We start from the raw sequence: 27,899 nt of genomic DNA on the forward strand, positions 1-27,899 counted from the left end.
AATATCACTAATAAAGTTAATAATTTGTACAGCAATATCACTAATCAAGTTAACGAAGTTAAAAATAAAACTTAATAAAGTATTGAATGTTATTGATTTTAATGTCATTGACATTAACTTGACTAGCAGCCCAGACGATTTAATAATAATTAAATTTCTTCAATTGCAATCAAAAATTAGCATTCTATCCTGCACCCAGATACATATTCAAATCTAAAGTGATTGAAAGTTTGCATCACGTTGTAAATTGAACACGGAATGGTCTTTAACAATACATTTTCTGTTAAATTAACACCAATTAGGCGCTACATCGATGAACGTAAGGTATAAAATTAACATTCTTTGCCATGACACCCATTAAATTCCCTTCCTTACCGTTAATCGTGAACGCCGTTGTGCGCTTCTCTATCCCCCGTTCCGTCTCTTTTTAACGAGATTACAAGTCTCCCTGTCCCATTCTATCGCGTGTCGCATTGCGCGTTTATTCGTGCGCAGGCCCAGTGCAACCTAGCCACAGAACTTTTTCGAAAACCTCGCTTAAAACTAGCTAGGCCCTTTGAGGAACTGCGTCATGAATCCATATTTTCTGTCTCCTATCAGGTCGAACATCGATTTTTCCCAGTAACGATTCCCAAAAACAGTATGTTCACGTAGACACTGTTAGCCCGCGGAATGTCGTACCGCGTCACGTTTAGCGCATCACGCATCTGCAGAGCTTACGGCTATGCGTAATACAATCGACCAACTACATATTATCATCTTACTCTTTTTTTTCTTTTCGTGTTGGTCAAACGACAGCTATAAAGGGTTACGGGTCTCCACTGCATTGAAATTACAAAGATTTAGTAACATTGGATAAGCCAAAGGTGCAACTATTAGGTTAGGAATTTTAATATCTTTTTTTAACGCTCGACATATTTAAATGTAATGAAAGAAAACGAAACATGCTGCGAAGAATAATAGTGACTAATGTAAATTAAATCGATAATTTTTTTTACATAATTACAGCAGAAAGAATTTTTTCCATCTTTGAGCCATTTGTTATTTACTTCATTAAATTTGATCGATAAAGCATTTTTTTTTTTTTATGTTTAAAGAATTCTCTTCTACATTCTACTTAATTCTTTCTGCAACTATTTTAATTTCGTACGTGTTGCACTTTTACAAAATATGAAGCAATAGCTGTACGAAAATACGGTAAAGCCAGTTTCTGATTTTTTTTTCCTTTTTCGTTTCAAAAGTCGATGCTTATTATTTAAAAAAAAAAAAAAAATAGACATTGCATTATTATAAATTTTGTGTAAAATGGTCACGATAAGCGAAGATTTTATCTAAACAAGCATTTTGTTGCATATGTTTGCATAATCAAGTCATATTTGTATATTCTACTTCTACATCCTCATATTATAATTTCTTTTGACAATTCCAAGGTGACCTTGGTATACTTTCAAAAAAATGGTGCGGAGGAACCGTCACTTCCGTTAGGTAACTAAGTACATACTACGTTCTTTTTTGTCGCACGCATGCTCATCGCTTATTATTGATATCGCGAACATCGTGCGACGGCGTTATCGCATATCGGTCACGGCCACCAGCGAAACTGTTAATTATCTATTAGATACGAACGAAGTTTATGAATATCAATACCTAAACGGCATTATAATTTTAAACGAATTAAGAATTCTAGCGTACTGGAAATAGACGAATAAGTCATTTGCACAAGTCATTTACACGAGCCGATGAAGAAAACCCGTATTACGTTGTATCGCACCGTTAGATTATCGCATCATATTACAGCTTCATTATTGTAATCAATACTAAACAGTAAAGGATTACACTATGCAATATATAATTGAACAGATATTGCGCGATATTATTTTTGCCAATTAATTCGGAAAATATATATGATGTACAAATGTCTTGAACTATGTATGTAAATGATTTTATTTATCTATCTTTATTAACTTGTTGTATTATCTGTATTACCTTTAATTAAACTTGTATTAAACTTGTTCTACCATACGTTACATTGTGTAATTTGCAATGGATCATATATACCTTACTTTATATGTTTAAAAGATTAATGTCTACATGCCGTACGCGATTTAAAAATCACTATTTTATTCGTATCTAACTTGTAACTCGTTAGATAAAGTTCAGTGCATTTACAACCATATCTTTTAATATATTTTTCTATCGTTGCACTTTCCAAATGGAAATGTAGTAGGATAAAAATAGATAAGTTTGTAATTGATACATGACTGTATAACTAAAACAATATATGTTGTAATCTATAGTCTATGCAAAACGTATTTACTTTGAAATTAATTTAAAATCTTAATAGTAATATTAAAGGTTGTTCTTTGATTTCTTCAATGTAAATACAATTATTGTTAAAATATTTAACAAAGTTGTTTGTTTGAATGTTTTAAACAGAAAATATTATAGTATATAACTTGGACAGATATCAAAAAATGTATAACATTCAAAAATAACATTATAATTACAGTCTAAAATTTAAATGATTGAATAATAGATTATTTATATGACTACTGGTTTAATAAAGAATTATACGAATTCTTGAATGAACTTAGTTTTTTCATAGCACTAATTTCAGATGAAGGATTACAAACATATAGTGATAAATGATAAATGATTATAAATTTTCCAATTTACGTTTAACTGAGTCTAATTTGCAATCAAGAATGTGTTATTTTAATTACCTGGTCTTGGAAAATTTAATTTTTAGCTGAAGCTAAGTACCTAATTAGTTGACGAATTAGGTACATAGCCACTAATGCATAACGTTGACGTAAAAACCGAAAAATTATGAAAAAGTCGGAAATTACGTGAATCTTTTTAATTGAAAATGCAACAAAAAACAATTAGTTTATTGGATATTTCCTTTTTTCCTCATATATAGAATCGTGGATTCGTCATTCGCATTTTTTTCTTGCGCGTCATACTGATGATTCCGTAAATTGAACTTCCATGCTTTTAATAAGGTATTCAGTTTTCATTCTGTATCATAGTGTATCTCATCATTTCTGTTTTTGAAGGCGTTCGTAATTCCACTGTAAGCATGACTAATGCAGAATTCAATTAAAAATTTATCTGTATTGTTATCTGTATATGTCAGTAAATCTAAATTTCAATAAATCATCAAAATGACGAATATTAATAATATTAATGTAAGTTTGTAACAGATTAGATTTCAAACAAAATTTTTTACACAAATTTACGTTAAATTCTTATCTATTATTCAACTATGAATAATATTCGCGTATTACATATGATGCGTGACAATTCGTGTATGACACAATTCTAAAAAGTTATTAAATAAATGAATGAATAAATTCCGATTAGAAACGCAAATAAATGAATCAACGACGTGTTGTGAAATGTATCACGCAAATTTAAATTGTATTCATCCGTTGATGTGATATCACGTAAACCAATTAAATATGCACATATTTACGTACCTATGTACAAAACTGAATGTTAATTTTTATTTCAATTTCTACGTATACATTCTTCGTTTTATATGTTCAACCCTTGTAAAATTATGCAGGATGTCCCACAATTATCGACACACTTTGTCGATGTGTTCTGTAGGATAAGACTAAAATAAGACTAAAATGTTCCATTGAAAAGTTATAAGAAAAATATAGGACATAAAACTATATATACTTATGTATACATTTTAAAATTGATATTGTATTGTACTCTTGAATTTATGTTGTATATTATGTTGTAGACACAGAAATTTCATCGTAATTGTTTAATTTCCTCGCATGTTTTTTCAACACACATAAATATAAGTACATAGCTTTACATTTCATGTGTATTTTTACTTTTAATGAAGCATTTATGGACTTCTTGCTACATGACATTATTATATTATTTATATTTTACTTTTTTTTTTTTTAATAAAGCAATTATGAAGTTTTTGCTACATGACTTATTGTTATACGTAGAATATACTGCTAAAGTGTGTGTACGATAAAATAAAATGTAGAATACTTTATACAGGTCAAAATGTAATTAATGCGCTAAGAAATATTAAAACGATGATAAAAGCTTTGTAGTGACTTCACGTTGTGGTCTTGAAATTTTTAACTCAGTATTTTCGTCTGAAAAGAATTTACGAATTTAGCTGCAGCACGAAATAAATTTCGGAAATCAAATATTATAGTCGATATTTATTTCTTGCCCTGAAAATGGCACTTACCTAATCGCACTATATTCCTTTATCCAACGAACGTGTACGCGCATTATTTTTATTTAAGAAGATATCGACCGATTCTATGAAAGGACATTGAAACCTCCAGTACTTCTGGGGTTAACGCAAGGGATGGTCCACGTGAAATAGGTCATCTAAATATTTTCTTTCCTCCTAACTTGGGAATAGAATCAAGGGGTTCTGTAAAAATTTTATTGAAATAAAAAAATTTCAATTGAAAATTTTATAAATCGAATACACAAGACAAAAATAGAATTTTCATAAATAAGAGAAAACAAGGATTTATATCATTAGAAAATTTTTCTAATTCCTTCTATTTAACTTAAATATAACAAAGGAATGCAAATATATATATATATATATATATATATATATATATATATATATATATATATAAATGAATAAAAAAGAAATAGAATTCTTTTGGGCGTGAAAGGGTATTTGATTCAGCGAAGTATTCATTTTTCATTTCGCTCTTTCTGCACCAACGATTCGCGATTGCTGTTCGTTAACCAATATCTTTCCAGGGATGCTTAAAGTGTTTCAAAGTATTCCCTCCACAGACAGTAAGTATTAACTCATCATGACCTAATATCATTCACAGGAGAAGATAGCAAAACGGAGTCAAGTGACTTCGTTGGTTTTGCTAAACCTGTTCCGCACCTGATCGCTATCATTTAAGGTGCGAATTTCCAGATCATTCTAGAAACTGGAGCCGAGGCAAAACTGACTAAAAATGACGGATGTCACGGGGATTGTAGTGTCAAACGAGTCAATATTATCGTGGCATCGTTGCAACAGCTGGTCTCTTCGGTAAGCTATATACGATCACTCGGAGAACTAATGATACAAAAATCGTAAGAAAGCGAATGGAAAGAAATAAAGAGAGATAAAGAGAAAGAGAGTAGAAGAAGGAAATGCAGAAGAGAAAAGGGTGAGGTGGAAGGAGAAAATGAGGGTAAAGTAAAGACAAAGATAGCCAAAGAGAGAAACAAAGCAAAAAGAGGAAGATAGAAAAGTAGAGAGAGAGAAAGAGAGAGAGAGAGAGAGAGAGGGGGGGAGAGAGAGAGAGGAGAGAGATGTAGGGCCTAAACGCAGCCGAAAAACGTGTTCATTGCATTCGAGCCATCTCTCGCAGGGAAGCCCGGCTTTGACCCGGTAGCCGGCGGCGGCACAATCCGCGCGGCTGCCTGACGCATTGCAGGTGCGCGTCGGCCAATCACAGGCCTGGTTAGTTCGCCCGGACTTGTCCTGTAAACACGACCGCACCCACCCCGCATGTAAAGCGGATTTGCACGATTGTCCATGACGACCATTCTCCACGTTGGACGTCGTGTCGTTCCTACTTCTTCCTATTTGTCCAATTAAAAACCAGTCGTTTTTTTTCAGGGTTTTCGCAGAGGAGAAGCCGCACGGGACTATCTGTCGATCGCGTAGGAAACGACGCGGCGCATCGCCGCGTGAACTCCCCTTAACCCCCGTCCAGACCATTGGCCAATCACGGAACGCCGTCGCGTAGCCCGTTAGGGGCGGCGTAGTGATACCTGACCGAGACAAGCGGCAGAGAAGCTCGTACACCGAGAGAGAACGGTGGACTCCATTGCTGTCCCGAGTGTGTTTCTCGTCGGCTGTGTCGTATTGCGTGTCTGTCCGTGCTTTCGTGCACACAAGTTTTTCCCTTCCACGGCTGCTCGGAGAGAGATTGTGAATAGTATCCCATTGTGTTTAGTGCCTAGACCGATATTCGAGATCGTCGAGCGTACTGAGACGTAAAAAAACCGAGCCAAAATGGTAAGTCGAATATATTCTCTCTTGCCTGGTGCGTGTACCTACCTATGCAGACGTCGTTCAGCGGCCCCTCGCCCTCACCCTTCGCCCAAGCTTTCGTTTGCCGCATTGACGCGTCGAGTGCACGTGCAACCGACCAATACGCATTTACTGCAAAACACCTTTTTTCCCCCCTGTCTTTCCCCGTCGGTTCGAGAGACTCTATTTCCCAGGTCCTGTGATATTTTCTTTTTCTCACCTTGTTGTCCTATTTTTCATTTTTATTTTTATTTTTATTTTTATTTTTTTTACCTACGCACTGTTACAATATTACTATTCGTAATATGGCCGGTATGTGGAGATGGACCGACTATCGATCCGTCTCTCTCCTTTGGTCGCTCACATACACATTTTTCTCGCCCCGTTTAAAAAGTCGAAACGTTCCCCGACAAAAAAATTCGGCGAAAACCACGCACGATCCTGACAGGAATCGATGATTTTTCAAATCTTCCGCTTGATTGCAGCAACGAAGCAAAAACTTTTTGAGAGTTAATTCGTTCGTGTTACGTTGTGTCGTGTATCAATATACCGTGTAACGGTACGTTGGAATATCGAATGACGTGAAAAAACTTCCTCGAAATCGTCGATTCACGACATTTATCAGCTTAAAATACTTTATCTCTAGATTATCAAATCGGTTATAAGATAATTGCTATCGTATTTCGAATATCTCGTGGATTCCAATTGGCGATAAATTTTTTCTTCGTTGATGAAGTTTTACGTGAAATAATTCCAAACTTTTGAAATAGCAATTACATATTCAATCGAGTGAAATATCATTTCGTTTTTTAGGCTTAATATATCTTGTTTTCGTCTCAAAATACAAGCCTCAAATTTTAATCAATTTTTATCTCGTATGTGACAGGTTAGTTTTTTAACAATATTTTTTTTTTGGAATCAAAGCACTTCGTGAGAAAGAATGATCTTGACTTTCTTTTATCATTCTCACTGTTTTCCTGGTGCAGTATATTCGACACAATCAACCATTACACGGTAATATCTTACTATTGATTTTCGCGGTCTCTTGTCGTTGCGCCAATTTCCTTTATTCCTTATACATTCCTGCACTTATCCTTCAATTAATCTTCCATAAACGTCGATCTTTTGGTACGAAAATTTGAACGTGCACTATTTACGTGCTAGATCGTAAAAGCTACAATAAGAATTTTATAATCGCATTATACCATACGAAACATATATTTTCATATTTTGTAACTCCGTAATTCCATTTTTTTTTCTTTTTAAGATTAAACAAAAACGGATAACGTTTTGAGTTTTGAAAATATTTTCTCGGTTTTAACCGCGGTTTTATAACGTTCAAAGATGTTGGCCGATTGTCTTACCGCATAACCTAAAATACAGATTGACCACTCTGAACTATTTATTGAATATAAAATATTTATAAATAAATCTTCGATTCTGTTGAAAATTAATTGTCTTCCAATGAAATATAAAGTTTTTTTATTTAAATTCTTAAAAAATATCTACACAATAAATTTATCCCAGTGTGTGTGCGCGCGCGCGCGCGTGTGTGTGTACTTTCTTTTTATAAACAACTGAATATTGAATATCGAACTATTAGTTTATTTATGACATTTGTTTAATAGATCTACATGCTCAATGAGTATTTTTGTATAAAATATATAGAAGAAAGCATAGCATGTACATATTATACATATGTGTATACATACATACATACATACAGTTGACCTATATTAAGGTATTTTATTCTAGAACTCATAGATTGATTTAAAACAGCTTTCCACATTAAATACTGCATTTCCTTCACATTTTATCTTTATGCAAGTACAAATACATAAATTATACAATTTTTTATTTTTGTAAATACAAGAATTAATTAATTTAATTTATCATTTTATTTGAGGATCTGATTATAACAAACGTAACAATTTTTGTAAATAAAAGTGCACAAATGTCACGTGTTTGTTAATTTTCTTTACCAACATAAGCTTATAGTAAATATTTGTCGGCCATGATATATATTTTATTGCATGTAGAGTTGAATAAATTGAGTAGAACAAACAATTTAATTTTGACTTTAATTAGTTGTTACTTGCGTATATTTGCGAGTAAACAGGTAAAAGTCGAAGTTTATTTGAAGAATGAATTCTTTATAAATATATTGTATGGATTAGATTGAATTTTAGTGTAATGTTTGATCGAATCTAATTCGAATAAGAATCGGAATGTTCCGAGTTTTGGAATGTCTGTCTCCGTTTATCAAGAATGTATGCTGATTAACTGGTGTCAAAAATATTAATTTTCCAATCAACAACATTCTGAGTCCTGAATATCTCGACCACCGTTACGCCCTTCCGCTGCTTTTCCTAATGAGGGTGGGGCAATACCTGAACAGCCGTTTCGAATTTTCGGCAAGGTGGCAATTCCACCAAATCAGAGCCTTGATAAACAACGATTTTAATTATCAATGACTTAATTATCATGCATTAACCATAAAATAACTAAATTAAAGAAAGAAAACGTTTATCGTTAAGAATATTAAAAATAATCTTTCTTTGTGATTGTGTTGTTAATTTCGCCAACAAAAATTCGCGTGTTTTTTTAGGCATATTCTTGCAAAATATAGAATTTTTAAAATTTTTCAACATATATAGAATTCACTTTATTGTATGTGAGATAATACAAACAGAAGCTTTATTTCTTTGATATTTGATACTAAGTAGTAAACATATAAACGATAGAAAATGTTTATATGTACGTATTTTATTCTAATTATTATTGCAACTGATAGAAATTCAATTGTATTTTGTGATACATCAAACTTGTACAATGTTCGATAAAATGAACTTGTCATACAATTGATTCTAAAGCTGAATTCTTTTAATAGTATTAATTTACATCAGTGATATGTATATGTAACTATAAATTTAATTTTTTAATTAAAGGCTGATCAACTGACAGAGGAGCAAATTGCAGAATTTAAAGAGGCATTCTCGCTATTTGACAAAGATGGAGACGGTACCATCACAACCAAAGAATTGGGTACTGTTATGCGATCACTTGGTCAAAATCCTACAGAAGCTGAGCTTCAAGATATGATCAATGAAGTGGATGCGGATGGTATTTTATTTTAATTTTATTTTATTACTGACATATAACACATATGTTATTATTCATTATGCAATGTTTGTATTTTTTTTTAGATTGTATGTAATATCAACGTTATTTTATCATTTTGTTATCTAAGATATTTGCATAATGAAGAAATAATTTTTAATAATTTTTAATAATTTTTACATCGTTGCCATTATCTCATTGTTAAGAGCATTGGAAAAAATCTGATTTCAGAAAAAATCAAAACTAAAAATACTTGGAATTGTAGGTAATGGAACAATCGATTTTCCGGAATTCTTAACCATGATGGCTCGCAAAATGAAGGATACTGACAGTGAGGAGGAAATTAGGGAGGCCTTCAGAGTATTTGATAAAGATGGGAATGGTTTCATATCTGCAGCGGAACTCAGACATGTCATGACAAATCTTGGCGAGAAACTCACTGATGAGGAAGTTGATGAAATGATTCGGGAGGCTGACATTGATGGAGATGGCCAAGTGAACTATGAAGGTTGTACAACTGAATCTACATTTACCATAATTTCTAAATTAAATTGCTTTTATTTAATATTTTCTAAATTATAGTTAAATATGTAAAGTATTTGCATAATTTTTGAATTGAAATTTTGTATTTCTAATAATAATTACGTTATTTTGTTTGTCTAGAATTCGTCACAATGATGACATCAAAGTGAATGCAACCTGTGTAATGGAAAAACTTGCAACTTCAAGTGGTGTTGACGTATTAAAATAAATCAAGAAACAAAGAAAAATATAATGTTAACAAAAAGCGAATCGACCAGAAAGTGAAAAAAATCTTGTATCTGGACGCAAAGATGTCTTTAAAACGCGAAAAGTCAACGTCCAACACGCGTTAATCATCATTAACGATAAGTAATACAGGGCAATTGTTTAATTAAAAAGTTATACCACTAAAAATCATTATCTCTAAATACACGAAATACTTAACTATACACAACATGAACATAAAAATACATGTTACACGCGCACATACACAAATACAAAAAATATGCAGCACACACATAAATACATCTAATACATAAAAGATGATTTATTTCCGTATAAAAAATATAATTAAAAAATGTTAGATATATATATGTACACACACATACACACACACACACACACACACATACATATATATACAGTATATGTATATATATATATATATATATATAACAGGCGCGCATGTTTGTTGATGATAAAATAAATAGTGTGTTTCCTTACTTTCCTCTCTTTTTGGCCTTTTCCTATTTCTTCTCTGCACGTATCTTTGAAGACTTTCATGTGTAAGTTTCCCTTGTAAAATCTACTTTTCAATGTATTAAAAAAAAAAATGCAATTATTAATTAGTGGACAGAAGAGAGGAAAAGTATTAAAAGAAAGGAAAAATCTCTATTATAGCGCATCGTGTAGGTTCGTTTGTTGATCGAGATAAATTGAAAATTTATTCTGCTCGTTTCTCGATCAAGGAAAACGTGCTTATATCATTGATACAGCATTTGTTGTAGCAAGAAATTTTATCAGTAACGTACATATTAAGCGTTTGTTTTATTTTGCCAAAGAAAATTCGAATTGGGCATTGTTTTCCAAAATTCGAAATATAGGCTTCGACCTTTGACTTACCAATGATTCCGCGTATACTGGATTCCTTGTTACGTCATAGTGGATAATTCAATTTTTAATAGTTGAAAAAAAGTATTATTAAAATTGAAAGAAAATGCGGAGAATCGTCAAGTGATTCAGAGATGTGCGTAACGCTAATTTGAACCACATTCACAAGATCTACGGAATCTGATTATATTAATATTGATACTCCTGGTAAAACTTCTCTATGCCTTTTCAGCTTTGTAATCTTTTAAAAAAACCTACGTAAACATGACATGTATTATACATGTACACATATATACACAAACGCGTACACGACAAACATAGACATTTCACCAAGTGCGTTCTGTATCCAATTTCATTATAATCTCCCGTTTGTATCTTATCTTCACTGAGAAAGCCTTAAAACGCGTGTGCGTTATGCAACGTCGACACCACTTTTGTTGAAATATGAATGGAATCATAAAGAAACAGGGATGAGGGATTTAAAAAAAAAAGTTAAGTCACAACACAGTGATTGGTGCATTATATTTTCCTTCGCCCAGGGGTGCGTGCCAGTCTCGCAAGATCAACAACTAAAATTGGAGAAACTGGTGTGATTTTGTGCGATTCGTATGATAATGTTACTTAAGTACTAAGAACAAACACCGAAGAGTGGAAAACACATGCGTGTCGGTGGTTCAGTCATAATATATATGTAATATATATTATATATACATATATATGTATATATATACATACGTATATATGTGTATATGTATATATACATATATACATATATATATAAACTAATTTACGAAAAGAAGGAAGAAAAGAAGAAAGAACCTCCACAGTCCTTTATTATTTAATATTGAAGTGAACAAAATGAGAAGTACTTGTATTTCTGGTGACCTAGATCGCATTGATCATAAAAAGACAAAATAAATGTATCCTCATTTTTAGGTCACAACTACTCAATTCGTTTCCTTCATTAACCAATGGACCTCTCGTTTCAGCCATTTTTATCTTCATCGTCATTTTCAATGGCATCTAGAAATAGTTTGCCGACAAAATCTATGTGTATAATTCACTGTCAAGATTCGCGTTAACATATCTATGAAGTTTCATCGGTTCGAAAGCCTTTTATAAAAATATTAAGGCATACGAATCGCAAAAAGAGAACTCTTAAAACTATTTTACTTCACTTGCGATCGTTCTGATAGCTGTTATCGTTATTGTGAACATAAAGTTAAAATTTAGTGGTTTACGGAGAAAATGTTCTCACTTTGTAAAGATGCAAAAAAAAGGAAAGAGGAATCACGACAAAGTCCTTTTGTAAATGGTGATATAGAACTTACTCAAAAAACATCTCTATTTAAATGCTTAAACAAGTTATTGCTCGTTTCATCGATCATTGACGGTTAGTGTTTAAGTCTAAGTTAAAAAGATATATTCCAATATTTAATATTAATTTTATATTCGTGTCGCAAAAGTTATACATTCATAGTCTAAACTATAATTTTACAAAAGTTCTTCACAGCGAGCGCTAAAAACCGATATTAAGTTTAAAAAAAGAAAAATCAGTATTGTATCTCGAGAATAACTAAAGCTTGAGATCTATTACAAAATCGTGTTCTCGTTTCTTAAAACATTTGTTCCTCGCAAATAAAATAGTGAAAATTCTACTTCAGTCACCTCTTCTCAGTCTTTTCTTCGAAATTATATAAAATATTAAAATACGATATTTACCAAACTCCGTCGTGACGTGAATAAGAAGTTATTTATTTTTGATGTTTATCTCTGAAAAATAATTCCAATAAATGTATTTATTCATTCGGCTATAGAAGAAATATTCGCTATATGTTCTTTTCTCCTGTGTTTGAGATTTGTACATTCATAATTTCTATTTTATGCGAGATATTTTCCGCCATATCAAAGGCATATTTCACTTATCGTGCATGACGAAGCGACACAGTTTGTATAAAGTGTTGATATTAAGTTAATAAATTGTTCCCATACATTAAAGTATTGATTAACTCTTGTTTTTTCAAACATGAGAATAAGTTTTTCAGTTTTTTTTCAAAATTAATATTTTTTTTTAGATATCACCACTCTGTTACGTGTTGAATTAATTTACTCAATTTATTATTATTTATAAATTCCAATATGCGTGTAAAATGCATTATAAATGAGCAATCAAGTGTTACTGATATTTTATTACTAATCAAGTATTATTAATATTATTATTTTATATAATAGTACAGTTTCAAATTAAAATAGTATTACATTTTGAACAAATTTTGATATTTATATACATATATATTATTAATAGAAATAGTACAATAAAAATATTTTAATTTATTATTAATAATGAAAAAAATGTAATTTAGGGGCTAATGACATAGATTTTTCATTTTGGAATTTTTGGATAATATTACTATTATATGTCATACTAGATAATAACAATAAAAAAATTTCAATCTCTTAATAAATAAAATTGAAAAATTTCTTAAATAATTCTACAAAGTATTGCGTATTAGTACAATATGTGCCCTTCCTCGATTCATTTAGTTAATTAAATTAATATTTTTAATTTAATTTCTTTTCCTTAATAAAACTTTAGAAGACATTTTTTTATTTAAATCTTAACATTCATTAAATCCATAAAAAGTTCTGTAAAAAATACTATATTTCATGCACATCTGTCAGGGAAGTATGTTTTGTAAATATTTCGTACGTCTTTAGAATGTACAACCTTCTGGCATAATCTTAAAATTTAGGCACACTTCTTGTAGTAAATTTTTTAATATCCTTGCTTGATTCTCAGAACTCTGTAAATCCATTTTTATTATAATATATATTGGAACAAAAATTTTTAATAATTGATTTTGTTTTGAATAGATTATTTTGTATTTAAAAATTTCTTAATTTAAAAAACTTACTCCATTTAACACAACAGTTGGTATGAAAGAAATTTGTGGTGTTAAAGCATTTGTTAATTCTCCATATTTAGCCAAAAGTTCTTTGCCTTTTTCTTCAATAAAACACTTAAAAATAGGATTATAATCTACATTCATTTTTTTTGCACAAGTTTCCATAATGTTCACTGGTACTATGTTGTTTTTAATCATACACGATAAATATTCTAACTGAATGGAAGTATTCTTTAGGATATCTATGGAACATGCATGAATAATATTTGCTCCACACTCCACGGGTCCATGTTGGCACATAAATTCATACCCGTTATCAGTTTTCGCAGTCTGTAAAAATTTATTAAATTTAAATGAACTTAGACTTTAGAAAGTTTTGGAATACTCTTTTCCATTTATCTTTAGAGTAATTAAACATTTTTAATCAGAGAGTAATTAAACGTTAAATGTTAAAATAAGTAATATACTTGATAGCAATATGATGTTAATTGTTATTAAAACTAAAAATAAAATAATGTTTTAATAATATTTACTAGAAATTAGTTATTATTTTGAGTTTATGTTACTTCATATTATCCCTTATAAAAATATATCTTATTACATGTACATACATGATAATACAAAACTAACGTATATATTTTAAAAAAACTAAGTTATACATGAAGACAAAGATATTTTACTACTATGTGTATTATATATTATATTAATACATGTCAAAAAATAAACAAATACTAAAATCAATTAATACTTCACAATCTGTAACTATTAAAAAAGTATATCACTTTTAAATGTTTCTCATTATAAAATATCTTACCGTAGCTTTCCCGTATGGTATAAATTCTAATTGTACATTATCTGGAATTTTGTGATACATTGGCAATAACTGTTTTATGAAGAAACTGCGTGAATCTGGACATAGTGCTTCATAATACACTGCTATGTGAACTTTTTGCTTAGTCTCATCATCTTTTTGGTTTAATGTTACCACTTGGTTGTCCTGAAGCTGTGCTATACAAAACTTAGCAGATACCCAAGAAAATCGAGAAAATTACATAATTATAAATTAAAATTTTTGTTTAAACCATTGACACGAAAATAAAAATTTTATCTGATATTTTCTGATAAAATTTATTGATATTAATACAATCTCAAATAATTTTTATATTTATAAAAATGAAGTAATAATTTTTGGAATTCCATCACACATGAAATATACAATAATACTAAGAAAAATTTGTACATTGAGTGTTTACTTATTTAATATAAATAATATATGCATTTATACAATATTCAGATTTACCAGTGAGAATTGAAACGTTTGAAAAAATAACGAATAACTGTAATTTGCAAATCGAAAACCGATAGTATCTTGGAAAATGAAATTATTACATTTTTCGTGTCCTTTAGTTATAAACATATGGATTTTTACCTTCTGTGTCAGATTTCTCTTGAGTGAGACTCAACCACATTTTCGAGGATTGCCAAAGAAGTAAAACTGATACAATAATCAATAATATTTTCCATCGTAAAATTCCCAGTCCCATTATCCGTAATTCTAAAGCTACAAACTAGAACGACGGTGCAGAATAAATTTTGCTTGTGATGTAACAATTTTAAACGTGCAAGAAATGTGAAGTGTCACATCGCAACGGACATGGAAGTGAATAACAATATTTCGTACAATCTACAACCTGAGTTTCATTTTATCGCGAGATAAAAATATATATTTGATATAGATAAGATAAGTTTTGATTAATATATTTCTTATTAATAACGTTCTGAAACATATTTTTAAATTTTTTATAATGAATTTACTGAATAATATAAATGTATACGATTTTTTTGTTAGTAAATTTTCATATGTAGAAAACCTAATTTTAATGATTTGTTACTTTTAAAGTTACATGTGTATTCAGAAATGGTATATATGATAATTATAAAATATTTAAAAAAAAGTCAACTTGAAGTTAACAAATAACCTCAAATATCAATAAATCATTGATTTAAGAAGATATTAAATCTAAATTTATCATATGTTTTTGAAATATAAAAATTACTGCATTTTTTAAAAAGATTAAAAGAACTAATAGTTGAGACAAAAATTTTTTTTATTAAATATATTGAGCATTACATTTATTATAAAGTTAATTTTAAAAATTTTAACAATTTAACTAAAGTTAAAATGTTTTTATTTTCTATTGCTAAAAATAACATTCTTAGCTATTTTCCAATATTTTCCAGTTCCTCTAAAAACATCTTACACTTTCCTTTAAGTATCTTAACTGCTTCTATAAATAATACAGCTGATGGTAATGTTCCTACTGATTCAATGGTAACTATAAAAAAAAAAATATAATATTAATACATATATATATAAAATAATATAGATAATATATAAGAAATATGGAAATTGCATATGATTTTTAAATCAAAGTTTTTTTAAATGAAATATTTAACTTACAAATAATATGATTTTGTATTCTACTTAATTGTACACATCCTTTGAGATCTTCATGTTGAAACACATTTCGAGAGCAACTATCATAGCGAGGATTTTTTACCCTTGCTTCACGGGAGTCTAAATCACCTGGTTTAGTTTCAATTACTTCTATAACACCGACACTAAAGCAGTTTTTTAAACGATCTGCCATTTCTCCTCTAACAGATTTTATTAGTTGTATATCTGGCAATAGTCTATATGATGCAGTAGCTAAACAAAGATGAAATCAAAATTGAACGTTACAAGTAAAACTTGTCTAAATGCATTCAATTACATTAATACTACAAAACTTAAAAATACAAATTCTTTAATATTAATAACATACCTACGGGAGAAAACTTAGCATGATCTTTTCCAATTCCTTTTACTGCATGCATGAAAAGATGAATTTCCTGACCGGGGCGCATTTTACATATTAAAATATCTTTTTCTAGAACACCTAATTGTTCCGCTCCACGAGGATAAAGTTCTTCTTGATGTCCAATGGGAACCCATTTAATGTCTTTGCTATATACTATAAAATAAAATTATTTTTCACTAAAATTTTTATGAATATTACCGTATTAGATATTTACATACCATTGCTATTTCTGTATATGTCATTTGTTCTTTTAGAATCTTTAGGTGCTTGGGGATTCCAAGTACAGGATATTTTAAGTTCATATCTTAGACTATCTTGATCACTAACTTCATCTTCATCTTTATTAGAAGGATACTCAAATAATCTTGGATCAGCTCGAAGTGGAATTAAACCCAACCTTTAAAACCAATATATATGTATATATTTTATGTATCTTTATTAATTTTGAATGAAAGTGTAATGTAGATTCTAAATATAAAGAATTACCTGTGAGCTAGAACTTCATCTTGAATTACACTTGTGTTATTTACAATATAAACTTTTTCTATGGCCATAGTTGGTACTTCGCTTAAAAGGATTCTACGAAATGCATTGGCAAAACCAACAGGATAACCTATTAAATCAAATTCTAATTCTCGTTCATCTTCCGACTCTCTTACAATTTGAATTTTGAATTCCTAAAAGTATAAATCAATTTAGTACATAATCTTTATTTTACAAATAAAGAATAAATATATTTTCTATTACAAAGAAATACTTTTTTAAAATTGAGCAAGTTCCAATCTTGTTGTGTATATTCAGATGCCTAAAAAATGAATTATTAATAATTATTCGTTTATATAATATAATATATATATATATTGTATTGTAAATTCTTACGTTCGGTATACTATATTCTTCGAGAATAACACGAGATTTCCGATTTCCTTCCATTGTCTAATATTTGTTATAACGTTGAGGTTACGTTTACAGATATCGGAGAAATGCATATGGCATAACTTCGGTGTTCCGCAATGTATATATTTTACAGATATCGGAGAAATGCATATGGCATAACTTCGGTGTTCCGCAATGTATATATTTTGCCCATTTCATTTAGTTAGCATATGAATTTATGGTACAATAAAGTTTCAAGAAAATTTTTAAAAAATTTGTTTCTGTAAATAATTTCTTTGTTTTTCAATTATAGTTTACAAAATGCAAAAAATTTTATGCAAGTATTTAAATTGTTAAAATTTAAGTATTTAAATTGTCAAGATAAATTTTTAGTATTCTGAATATAATGAGATGAAATTTGGAGAGTAATATGAGATGAAAAACGATCCCAAATATAAAATCCTAGCTTCAAAAATTCATCCGTTCAAAAAACGTAAATTATACGAAACTATTCAAACTATAAGTTTGCATGTTCGCATGTTCATGTTGCACGTTTGCAATATAATTTTGGTTGCTTTTAAATGCATTAGACATTCTAAACGCCCCAAATTACAATCCTAATATAGGTTGTTTATCCTTTTTTATATGATAAATTTTGTAAAATTGTATTGAATGAATAAATAATCGTATAACATTTCAAATTGAGAGTTCTTTCATACTCATAACATTCTCTAAATTTCATATTATCCAATGACGCAGATCATTCAGAACCAAAGCCTAAATTTTTTATAAAATAGATTCAGTAGTAAATAACCACACTGACAATAAATTATAATTACACATTTACTTTTAAATACGTAAATATCTAATATGTACTATTGGCGTATATACAACTTTATTTGCATTAATAATATAAAACTTCATAGAATTATCTATTTTATTTGGCAGCTTCAATTTTGTAACAAATAAAATATTTCAATGAACATTTTTTAACAATTTATTTTCATGTTGGGTTTATAAATATTGGTGTATTTTTAAACATTTGATCATTTGTAGCGATTCGGAAAAATCGCTAAAAATTTTCTTTTCAGAAAATAGTAAAATCAATTACCAATTGACAATATCATTGTGATCTACTTCCCAACACTATGGTGTATTCTTCTTTTAATGCATATTATATATTTCTTCAATCCAAAGCGGCAGCACCAGAAATAATTTCAATCAGTTCTCTAGTAATTACAGCTTGTCGAGTACGATTGAATGTTAGAGTTAATTTATCTATCATCTCTCCTGCGTTTTTGCTAGCATTATCCATAGCAGTCATACGACTTGATTGTTCACTACAGGCACCTTCTTTCATGGAATAAAATAATAAAGAAGCTAAAGAGAATTCCAGATAGCTTTGAATTACATTTTCATCCAAAGAGTCATATACAGATAATTTTGGTGCACTGACCACTGCATTTTTGTCAAAAAGAGGTAACTGATCAACGGCATATGATACTACAGACTTGAATCGATTGTAGACAATGCGGCCAGAACCAAAACTGTACCTGCAAACATCAATATTGAAATTGAAGTATGTACCAAAACAAAAGTATATACAATTATTTTGAAAATAATATATGATTATCAACATACCCGCTGTTTAAAATTTCATTTGCTACTTTAGCAGCGTCATTAAATGTAGGTGGTTTGCGACCAACTTCAGACGCAACAAACAATATATTATTAGCAAACAAGCGTGATAAAATCGCTCGTGATTTTTCACCAACGCATATAATTTTCGTATTTTCGCGTTCTTTGGGATCTGCTAAAAGAGCATCTCTAATATTACGAGAAACTCCAGTATGTACAGCACCGCATAATCCACGGTCACTTGTTATTGCTATTACAAGCTTTTTCTCATCTTCTGGTGGTGCCTGAATTTCAGCTTGTTCATAAAATTCTTTTGTACCAACTCCAAGAGGTCTAGCTTGTTTTAGATCTCTTTCTGCTCTATTATATTTAGCAGCTGACACCATCTTCATTGATTGAGTAATTTTTTGAATATTCTTTACAGACTTTAATCTTATAGAAATTGCTTTAAGAGTTGCCATACCACGTTTTTGTTGTTGCTGCTGCTGAGCAGCAAGCCGAACAATTGTCGCCATATGATTAGAAAACATTTTGAAATTGGATGTCCCTGTAAAATTATATAAAAAATATATATTATTTATATATAAATAAATGCGAAATATAAATAATATATGAATATAAATATATTAAAATATACACATCAAAGTATTTATTAGATCAGTGTATACCAACAAATTTTACAATACTAAATAATTAAACTAATTAAACTTGATATACTGTGTTTTAACCATAATGAAAAAATTATTTATTTGTACTATGTAAATTACTTTTTTACTTTACCTTTATACAAAGTATTTAATTTAAATTTCAAATTATCTTTATTAAAAAAATAAAGAAAATTATAATAAAAGTAAAAAGAATATGAATATAAATTATAATTTTTAATGTAAACTACTAATCATACATTTCTCAAAGTTCTAAATATATTGGTGAAATTACAACAGTTTACAATAATTTTTAATGTAAGCTAATTAAATACAACTAATAGTGCTGTACAAAAATTATAAAAAACAAAATTTCATTAATAATGCTAAAAACTTTACTAAAATAATTCTTATATGAAAATATATTTAACTTACCAGCACCAAGTTATTTAAGTTTTGAAAAATAAAATAATAAATTACATAAGACTTACAGTAATAAAATTATAAACTTAATAAATAAAATATTTTTTTTATCTCATTTTTAACATATATTAATATCATAATATTACATCTCTTACTAATATTGTATTTATTACAAATTGTCATGTCAAGAGATAATAATTGTTATATTGCTCCACAGAAAATATTTATCTATTTGACTGATATTTGACAAAATTCATAATGAAAATAAGATTTAACGTAGATTAAAAAAAAATAAAATAGAAAGTAAATAACAGATTATGAATATTATAGAATGTTATATGAATATATAGAAGATTATAAATATAGATTCTATAGTAATAATAATAATATCAGCAATTGTAAATTATTTTATAATATTGTCTGATTTATATAATCACAATGGATACCATTTATACTTAGAATTCATTTGTTTCAATGCGTATGTTCATTGTTTTTCATTAATTTCTTTTCTATACTAAATTATTAAAATAATTATTTTAATTTTTATTTATTGTAATGATTTAAACTCACCGCACAACTCAGAACAATGTAATACAAAATGAAATAACTATGTCAAACGGGATGTTAATGACCATAGGACACGAAGTCTCCCACGAACAAGTATATTATCTATATATGTGCAAGTTTTATTAAAGACGATCAATAGGCCCTCTATATGCAAAAATACCTCATGATCTAGGGTCTTTATAGATCTAGTAATTATTCCAAAATTTTATGTACGTGAGTTGGTATTAACGGAATTTTTATCCGCTTCAAAGACCGCGAAGTTTAAAGCAATTGTTAGAATGTTTTTTCAAATCCCTCCTCTTAAATTTTCAGAATTCCATAATAGATTAGATTTTATCGATAATTCTTGTCGTTGCATTCAATATGATATATACATGTAAATATATATTATACCCGGATTTAGTTGATATTAACATCATAGAATGTTTTTCTTATAATAAACAATTCATTATAATAAATAATGCAAACAAAAATTGATAATTTACTTGAAATTGTACTTTTATTATATATAATAAATTATATTTAATTGCAGAAATTGTAATATTTATTTATTAATCCATTATTAAAATGGCTTGTAAGAAAACAAAATTAACTGTTTTAAAATATGCAATTCATTCATTTGTATACATTAATATAATACACACGATCATCATATATATACATATTTACACATTAACAATATTTTCATAGTTTTAATTTCAGAGTTAATAGTACATATATGTATATATCATTGTATATATCAATAATGCTCACAGATATGCTTGATTTCAATGAGTTTTATTGTTAAATTAATCAGCTCTTTTACTTCCCCGTGTTTTCCAAGCCACCAAAAGATTCCAGGAAAAAAACAAAGAAAAAGAATGAACTTGAGATGCTAAGAGAATAAATGCATACCATAATAACCCATATGGTAGATCCTAGAAATTAATTTTCGCAGATATTAACAAACATTTTATACAAAGTATTTCATTTCCAATTATTTTCAATTCAATAAATTCATACCTGCCAAAAATGAACCTCATCTGTTTTGCCAACAGTTAAATATTTCCAAACATCCTTGAAATAATATATAACTGCATAAAGTAATGGACCGTATCCTAGTAGGATTATGCCGATCATGTATTGTTGTAATGTTTTAATTCTATTTCTTTTAATGGCAGATAAAGCAAGGAAACTCAACATCAAACTCGTACACCAAATATATTCCCACCACAAAGGCTACAAAATATAAGACATTATTTATCTCTATTCAATATCTCTACATTTTATAATAAAGATTATGTACCTCTATTCAATATCTCTACATTTTATAATAAAGATTATGTACCTGAGGTACTTGTAATTCTTCAATCTCCAAGATGAATATATCCAAATGGTCTAAAATATCAGCTGACAACTTGGCAAGCATAACGAAGAAAAGAAGATAATGAAAAAATATACAATATTTCAGTCTTGATTTGTTTGTTGCGCTAAAAGGAACGTAGGTTTAATTCTAATAATAAATAAATAACTTAGAATGATTTATTTTTAATTATTGCTCTTTCCAAATTTCAGGATATATATTATCGTGTATAGCATCAAATAATTTTTGATAAAAAAAAAAGAAGAAAATGTATTTATTGTTTTTATTATGTCTTAATTACCTGATCTGATAGTGACTAGCAATTTTTTGTCTATGATTAAAATCACTTCCATCTGTACCCAGAGCCTGGGACAGTGTTACTTTTGAAGCCATATTTCTAGATTATCGTGACTAAGATATAAGAATCCAATTCCTATTTTAACAACAGAAATTTATGTATAAACAATTTTCGAACTGCAATTCAAAATAAACTGTTCGGCACTTCATTACCAACTATTTTACTATTTTTAAACTTTTTGAAGCTCTGTTAGTGGCCTCGTGGGTCACGGATCTTTGCAAATGTGTCACTTTTATTAAGTCGCGTTTCCACTTTACAGAAATTGAATATCATTTTTGCCGATTTTCCTTTTTTTTCAATTCTTCTCGTAAATAAACTATTTTTGATTTATTATCATGTTTTATATTTTCCAAAAATTTATAAACCAATAAATGACCAATAAATGAAAGATACTACAAATAATATAAAACAAAGATTATTATTACAAATATTATATTTCCTACCAGAATTTATTAATTATATCTTATCAAAATTTATAAGATAAATAATATAATTTAATTTCTAAATAATATTACACAAAATTATATTGCATCACGCAATCATTTCCTATTATATTTCATATCAAAAAATATATACATATATGAATATGTTTATTTCATGTGTTATATTATAATACATGTTAATTTTTAATTTTATTTATAGAAATTAATTTTTTGTTGTAAATAATACTAAAGAAATAACAGAATGTATATGAGAAACTTACGCGCTCACAATAGACATATAGTTCTATATAACATTAACTTAAAGTTCAAACATTAAACACGTGTATTACAATTGTAAAACATAACCTTAAATTTGATATTGTGAAATATTATAAATAATATAATATAATATGATAATAATGTTGTGAAGCACATAAAATAGTAGTAAATTATGTGAAAAAGAAATTTTATATATATTATTATATAAAATTTTATATATATATGCATTAAATATTACTGGTTAATAATAATATAATCTGTATGAATTAATAATAATTAGAATATAAAATTAATAATATAAAATAGGGAAACAAAGACTTTATATTTTGAGAATAGTTTCAATTTGTTTGCATCAAAATGAGTTTCAATAAAGTAAAAGAATTCATTGAAGAAGGGGATGTGATAATTTTATATTTAGGGCATAACAATATGCATTCTTTAGAAATAAAAGCAAAAATTCCCAATAAAAATGGTGAAATGGTTGACAATGTTTTTCAAACAAAATATGGAGCGCTTAAAGTATTTTCTCTTGTGGGACACAAGTACGGAACTAAAAAAAAACTTTCTCGAGGATGGGCATATGTGCTACAACCAACACCAGAACTTTGGACATTAACAGTTCCTCATAGGACACAAATTATTTATAGTCCTGACATAAGTTTGATTTTACATTTAATGGATTTAGTACCAGGAAGTATAGTTATTGAAACAGGTTCAACAAATATTAACATATATTTTAAAACAATGTATTTATAATAGAATAAATAATATTAATGTATATATAATTTATAATTAGTATAATTTAACTTATTTATCTTTAAGTTTTATTTAGCTCATATCATCACATTATTAGTTTATTATTTTATTAATTTAGGTACTGGAAGTGGATCTCTTTCTCATGCTCTTATTCGTGTGATTCGCCCTCATGGTCATCTTTTTACATTTGATTTTCATGAGCAACGTGTAAATATTGCTCAAGCAGAATTTGAGAAGCATGGACTTAGTAAATTTGTATCTTCAAGTTGTAAAGATGTTTGCATCGAAGGATTTGGAAAAGAATTAGAGACAAAAGCAGATGCAATTTTTTTAGATCTTCCACATCCATGGTTAGCAATAGATTATGCAGTGTCTACTTTAAAAAAATCAGGTGCAAATTATTTGACTTAAAAGTTTTATTTTAATTTTTCTTCAATGATCATTTCTTTATTTTATTTTTAGGTGGAAAATTATGTTCTTTCTCTCCTTGTATTGAGCAGGTTCAACGTACTTGTGCAAAATTAATATCAAAAGGATTCATTGAATTAAACACTTACGAATGTTTACAAAGAGAAGTTCATGTACAATATAAAAATCTTCCTATATTGAATTTAGAATGCTTACAATATGAGGTATGTATAATATAATACATAGAATTAACATATATATTGCAAAATGAAAATTTTTTTATTAAGTATTATTTCGCTCAATTGTTACAAACAATAATATCATACAAAATACCATAACTGAAATGACACGTGCTTAGTTTATGTTTAAAATATGATATTAAATATCATTTTTGAAAATACTAATATGAGTTTTTGTTAACTATATTTTAGAATGTAGACAAAGATATGGCACAAGAAAGTGAAAATGAAAAACAAGAAGTAAAACTGCTTACTGCAATGCATGCTCGTTCTTTACCTGGTCATACAGGATTCATTACAATTGCTACATTACCTCCATTTCATGTACGAAAAATGGAAATAAACTTAAAGTCCAAAGATTGAAAACGACTGTACTTATAGTATACTAAAATTGATGTTTACTATATAATATTAAAATTTAATTTTCGTAGAACAATTCAAAATAGTATTTATAATACTATAGTGGTAATAAAGTAAAGCGTGAAACAACAAGTAACACTCAGATCTTGAGTTCTTATTTATATGCATGATATTAATTTTATTAAAATCGTTGAATACTTTATGTTTCTAATTTGCTGGGATTCCAAGATAAATAATCGACTCGTGTGGCTGCCTGATATTCTTTTACCAAATATTCGACGACTTCTCTAGAATTATCTAATTCATCCAAATTGTCTTCAAACATTTTTTCTTTACGGAATTGTTCTAAAAATGCTTCTCGTTTTCGTAATTTATCATACTGTTGTAAGGCACGGTCAAATAACTGAAATATGTATTTATGAACATATTACATATCTGATAACAATTATTATTAATTTTAAATTTTAATTGTGTTTGTACAGTAGACTCTCTCTTAACCGGTCAGAATAGATAAATAAATAATCCAACAATATCATTTATAGATTAGATGTAGAGAATAAATTTAATGAATAATGTTTGAAGTCCTTGTAATAATAAGAACACGTAATGAACGTTGCATTATAAAATTAGTTTTATATATGTAACTTACGATGAATCTGGTATGCAACACTTACTGAATGCATATGTCGAAATTCAATACTGCTATAGAAAAATCGAAATTTGTCTCGGTTGAAATTGATTTTGGTTAAAATGAAACCGAGTAGTAGTAAGGGAGTCTACTGTATTTAATAATTGTTAAACAATTTTAAACTTAATAATTAAAATAACTAGGGTTTTTTTAATTTTTACTTACTGATGATATGTTAGTATGATTGGCTAACATTAAGCCAGATACTCTGTGTGTACTTTGAATATACGGTGATTTTCTTGAAAGGGCTACTTGTATACTAGCAGGTCCCCAAGGTATAAATTGTGCAAGTTTCCTTTCTCTAATTCTTTGCAAAGATTTATGAACTTGCGTTGGATCTACTTCACCCTGAAAAATTATATTTATAAGATTATAATTCTACTTTGATCTCTAATATTTTAAATGGCACATACTTGAATGATGTTTAAGATAGATATATAACAGTGAGATGCATTTCTATCTAAAGCTGTAGAAACCATCATATTTTTCGGTTGTAATAAACGTCTCATCACATCTAATACAGAAGTTTTTCTTACAGAAGCTCCCTATTAATTATAAGAAACAAGTTAATTTATTTAAAGTTAATTTTATTTAAATTTGTTTAAAGTTAATTTTATTTAAAATATTTTTAAAACATTAAATATGTGTATTTTTGTAAATAAATACTCACTTCTTGATCTGTAGTAAGTGGAGTATAACCAGTCATAAGAAAATGTAATCGTGGTGTTGGAATTAATGGTGCAATTAAACCAACTAAGTCATTGTTCATATAAGAAGGATACCTAGTATAATTATATATGAATTAATTAAATAAATATTTATAAAACTTTTACAACGAACAATGAAATGAAATAAATATAAATGATATAATACCGAAGAGTGGTGGTGCTAACAGACATAATTGTAGAAACAAGTTTATTAATTTGTGTAAAACTAGGATTTTGAATATGAAGTCGATCTGACGCTATTCTATTAAGTGCTGTGTTATCTAAAACAACAACACAATCAGCACACTGTGTCAATCTTTTTAAAGTCAATAATGAATTATATGGTTGTACCACTACATCACTGAAAGGAATTTTCTTATTAGTTCATTTCTATTAAGAACGTGATCTCGTTTTAATACAATTCTATTGCACAATATATACCTTATTTCGTCTTGATTTGGGAAAACACTATATGTTTCAATTAACTTTTTTGGAAACCTATCTGCAAGAGATTCAAGCATGAATGAACCCATACCTGAACCTGTACCACCTGCGATAGAATGACACAAAACAAATCCCTGTAAATAAACATAATGATTACTATTAATATGATAAAAATGCGAATTAATATGATGAAAGTGCCAATAATACTAATTCAAGTAAAATAATTGTACATACTTCCAAACTATCACTTCCATCTGCTTCTCTGTCTAAAATATCAAATATTTCTTCTTGAAGTTTCTCTCCTTGATGATAGCCAGATGCCCAATTATTACCAGCACCACCTCCATGTTTTGATAAATAAATGTTCTCTGGATTATATAACTTGTGAAAAACAATATTTATAACAATGCATTTTACTCAAAAAATATACTCGTATAGGTTCATGAAGTCAAATTTATAAAAACGTAGCAATAAATACCTTTGAATATGGAGAATTCATAATTGTATGAATTACTCTAGGTTCTAAATCTAATAATACTGCTCTTGGTATATAATGTTCATCATCTGATTGATAAAAAAATACATCTTTTCTATCTGTCCCTTCTGTTGCATAATCTTCTAAGATACCTTCTGGGCTAATACCATGCTCTGCACACAATTTTTTCCAAAATTCAAATCCAACTAGAAATTGAAGTTTTTATCATTAGTGTTTAACATAGATTTTAAATATAAACTTTTCTACTCTTGTGGTACATTAATTTTACAATCTTTGTACCTTTAATGAAAAAAATTAAAGACAAACATAAATTAGGTAGTTCTCATAACTGAAATGTGTGTATTTGTGTGGTTATATTTACAACATAGTATTTTAATAAAAATACAGATTAGCTACTTACTTTGATTACCGCATTGGCCAAGTTGCAAAGTTATCATTTCACAAGGCATCCTGAATTTATTATTTAATTCTTACAGAGAAATAGATTATTATTATTTGACTTTGATTTTACGCGCGACAAACCTTCAATTTAATCAACATTTCACATGCTACAAATAGAGATATTTCTCGCAAATGTTATAATATACATACATACGATTCCTTTTAGCTTTTATTACAAAATATTTATGAATGCAAAGAATAGAATTGTATATTTAAATGATGATAACATTCGAATGTTATTAT

The 27,899-nt window shown here is 28.4% G+C and overlaps 7 protein-coding genes and 2 long non-coding RNA genes across 14 annotated transcripts; 2 read left to right on the forward strand and 7 right to left on the reverse strand.

The window, feature by feature from the left end:
• Nucleotides 1-2,953: 2,953 nt before the first annotated feature.
• LOC122528067 lies at nt 2,954-3,518 on the reverse strand. 2 transcript variants are annotated; one of them, XR_006306483.1, is made up of 2 exons: nt 3,483-3,518; nt 2,954-3,086 (listed from the first exon to the last, which is right to left on the reverse strand). It is a non-coding gene; the product is annotated as an uncharacterized LOC122528067 (long non-coding RNA). The 2 variants fall into 2 exon arrangements; XR_006306482.1 differs by having other exon boundaries at nt 2,954-3,074; nt 3,483-3,517.
• A 713-nt stretch (nt 3,519-4,231) lies between these two features.
• LOC122528062 lies at nt 4,232-6,650 on the reverse strand. 2 transcript variants are annotated; one of them, XR_006306481.1, is made up of 3 exons: nt 6,327-6,650; nt 6,077-6,246; nt 4,232-4,423 (listed from the first exon to the last, which is right to left on the reverse strand). It is a non-coding gene; the product is annotated as an uncharacterized LOC122528062 (long non-coding RNA). The 2 variants fall into 2 exon arrangements; XR_006306480.1 differs by having other exon boundaries at nt 6,077-6,650.
• On the forward strand, nt 5,787-10,899 carry LOC122528056 (calmodulin). Its single transcript, XM_043652751.1, has 4 exons — nt 5,787-6,034; nt 8,998-9,172; nt 9,435-9,677; nt 9,833-10,899. Exons 1-4 carry the CDS (start codon nt 6,032-6,034, stop codon nt 9,859-9,861), a joined length of 450 nt encoding a protein of 149 aa, XP_043508686.1. The 5' UTR covers nt 5,787-6,031; the 3' UTR covers nt 9,862-10,899.
• A 720-nt stretch (nt 10,900-11,619) lies between these two features.
• On the reverse strand, nt 11,620-15,398 carry LOC122528034 (GILT-like protein C02D5.2). Its single transcript, XM_043652719.1, has 4 exons — nt 15,137-15,398; nt 14,522-14,715; nt 13,717-14,037; nt 11,620-13,605 (listed from the first exon to the last, which is right to left on the reverse strand). The coding sequence occupies exons 1-4, from the start codon at nt 15,249-15,251 to the stop codon at nt 13,516-13,518; spliced, it is 720 nt and encodes a 239-aa protein (XP_043508654.1). The 5' UTR covers nt 15,252-15,398; the 3' UTR covers nt 11,620-13,515.
• A 412-nt stretch (nt 15,399-15,810) lies between these two features.
• LOC122528005 (DNA-directed RNA polymerases I and III subunit RPAC1) lies at nt 15,811-17,600 on the reverse strand. The gene is made up of 7 exons (XM_043652664.1): nt 17,448-17,600; nt 17,326-17,373; nt 17,055-17,245; nt 16,787-16,965; nt 16,533-16,721; nt 16,169-16,417; nt 15,811-16,043 (listed from the first exon to the last, which is right to left on the reverse strand). The coding sequence occupies exons 1-7, from the start codon at nt 17,499-17,501 to the stop codon at nt 15,928-15,930; spliced, it is 1,026 nt and encodes a 341-aa protein (XP_043508599.1). The 5' UTR covers nt 17,502-17,600; the 3' UTR covers nt 15,811-15,927.
• An 827-nt stretch (nt 17,601-18,427) lies between these two features.
• LOC122528028 (ATP synthase subunit gamma, mitochondrial) lies at nt 18,428-20,863 on the reverse strand. The gene is made up of 3 exons (XM_043652707.1): nt 20,720-20,863; nt 19,086-19,629; nt 18,428-18,997 (listed from the first exon to the last, which is right to left on the reverse strand). Exons 2-3 carry the CDS (start codon nt 19,610-19,612, stop codon nt 18,631-18,633), a joined length of 894 nt encoding a protein of 297 aa, XP_043508642.1. The 5' UTR covers nt 19,613-19,629; nt 20,720-20,863; the 3' UTR covers nt 18,428-18,630.
• Nucleotides 20,864-21,377: 514 nt separating this feature from the next.
• LOC122528041 (protein jagunal) lies at nt 21,378-22,717 on the reverse strand. 2 transcript variants are annotated; one of them, XM_043652739.1, is made up of 5 exons: nt 22,569-22,717; nt 22,360-22,491; nt 22,044-22,185; nt 21,719-21,934; nt 21,378-21,633 (listed from the first exon to the last, which is right to left on the reverse strand). In XM_043652739.1, exons 2-5 carry the CDS (start codon nt 22,449-22,451, stop codon nt 21,505-21,507), a joined length of 579 nt encoding a protein of 192 aa, XP_043508674.1. In that variant the 5' UTR covers nt 22,452-22,491; nt 22,569-22,717; the 3' UTR covers nt 21,378-21,504. The 2 variants fall into 2 exon arrangements, with proteins under 2 accessions (XP_043508674.1, XP_043508665.1); XM_043652730.1 differs by having other exon boundaries at nt 22,360-22,667.
• Nucleotides 22,718-23,351: 634 nt separating this feature from the next.
• On the forward strand, nt 23,352-25,325 carry LOC122528013 (tRNA (adenine(58)-N(1))-methyltransferase catalytic subunit TRMT61A). Of its 3 annotated transcripts, XM_043652687.1 has the most exons (5): nt 23,353-23,829; nt 23,992-24,264; nt 24,336-24,505; nt 24,713-24,844; nt 25,092-25,325. In XM_043652687.1, exons 1-5 carry the CDS (start codon nt 23,475-23,477, stop codon nt 25,110-25,112), a joined length of 951 nt encoding a protein of 316 aa, XP_043508622.1. In that variant the 5' UTR covers nt 23,353-23,474; the 3' UTR covers nt 25,113-25,325. The 3 variants fall into 3 exon arrangements, with proteins under 3 accessions (XP_043508629.1, XP_043508622.1, XP_043508612.1); XM_043652694.1 differs by lacking the exon at nt 24,713-24,844 and having other exon boundaries at nt 23,352-23,829; XM_043652677.1 differs by lacking the exon at nt 25,092-25,325 and having other exon boundaries at nt 23,354-23,829; nt 24,713-24,886.
• LOC122527980 (tubulin gamma-2 chain) lies at nt 24,540-27,883 on the reverse strand. The gene is made up of 9 exons (XM_043652626.1): nt 27,616-27,883; nt 27,198-27,400; nt 26,954-27,100; nt 26,717-26,853; nt 26,442-26,636; nt 26,239-26,350; nt 25,982-26,113; nt 25,734-25,916; nt 24,540-25,283 (listed from the first exon to the last, which is right to left on the reverse strand). Exons 1-9 carry the CDS (start codon nt 27,662-27,664, stop codon nt 25,080-25,082), a joined length of 1,362 nt encoding a protein of 453 aa, XP_043508561.1. The 5' UTR covers nt 27,665-27,883; the 3' UTR covers nt 24,540-25,079.
• Between the last annotated feature and the right edge of the window lie 16 nt (nt 27,884-27,899).

This window comes from Frieseomelitta varia, unplaced genomic scaffold (genome assembly GCF_011392965.1).
Source record: "Frieseomelitta varia isolate USP_RPSP 00005682 unplaced genomic scaffold, Fvar_1.2 scaffold_1028, whole genome shotgun sequence".
Taxonomy (NCBI): Eukaryota; Metazoa; Arthropoda; class Insecta; order Hymenoptera; family Apidae; genus Frieseomelitta; species Frieseomelitta varia.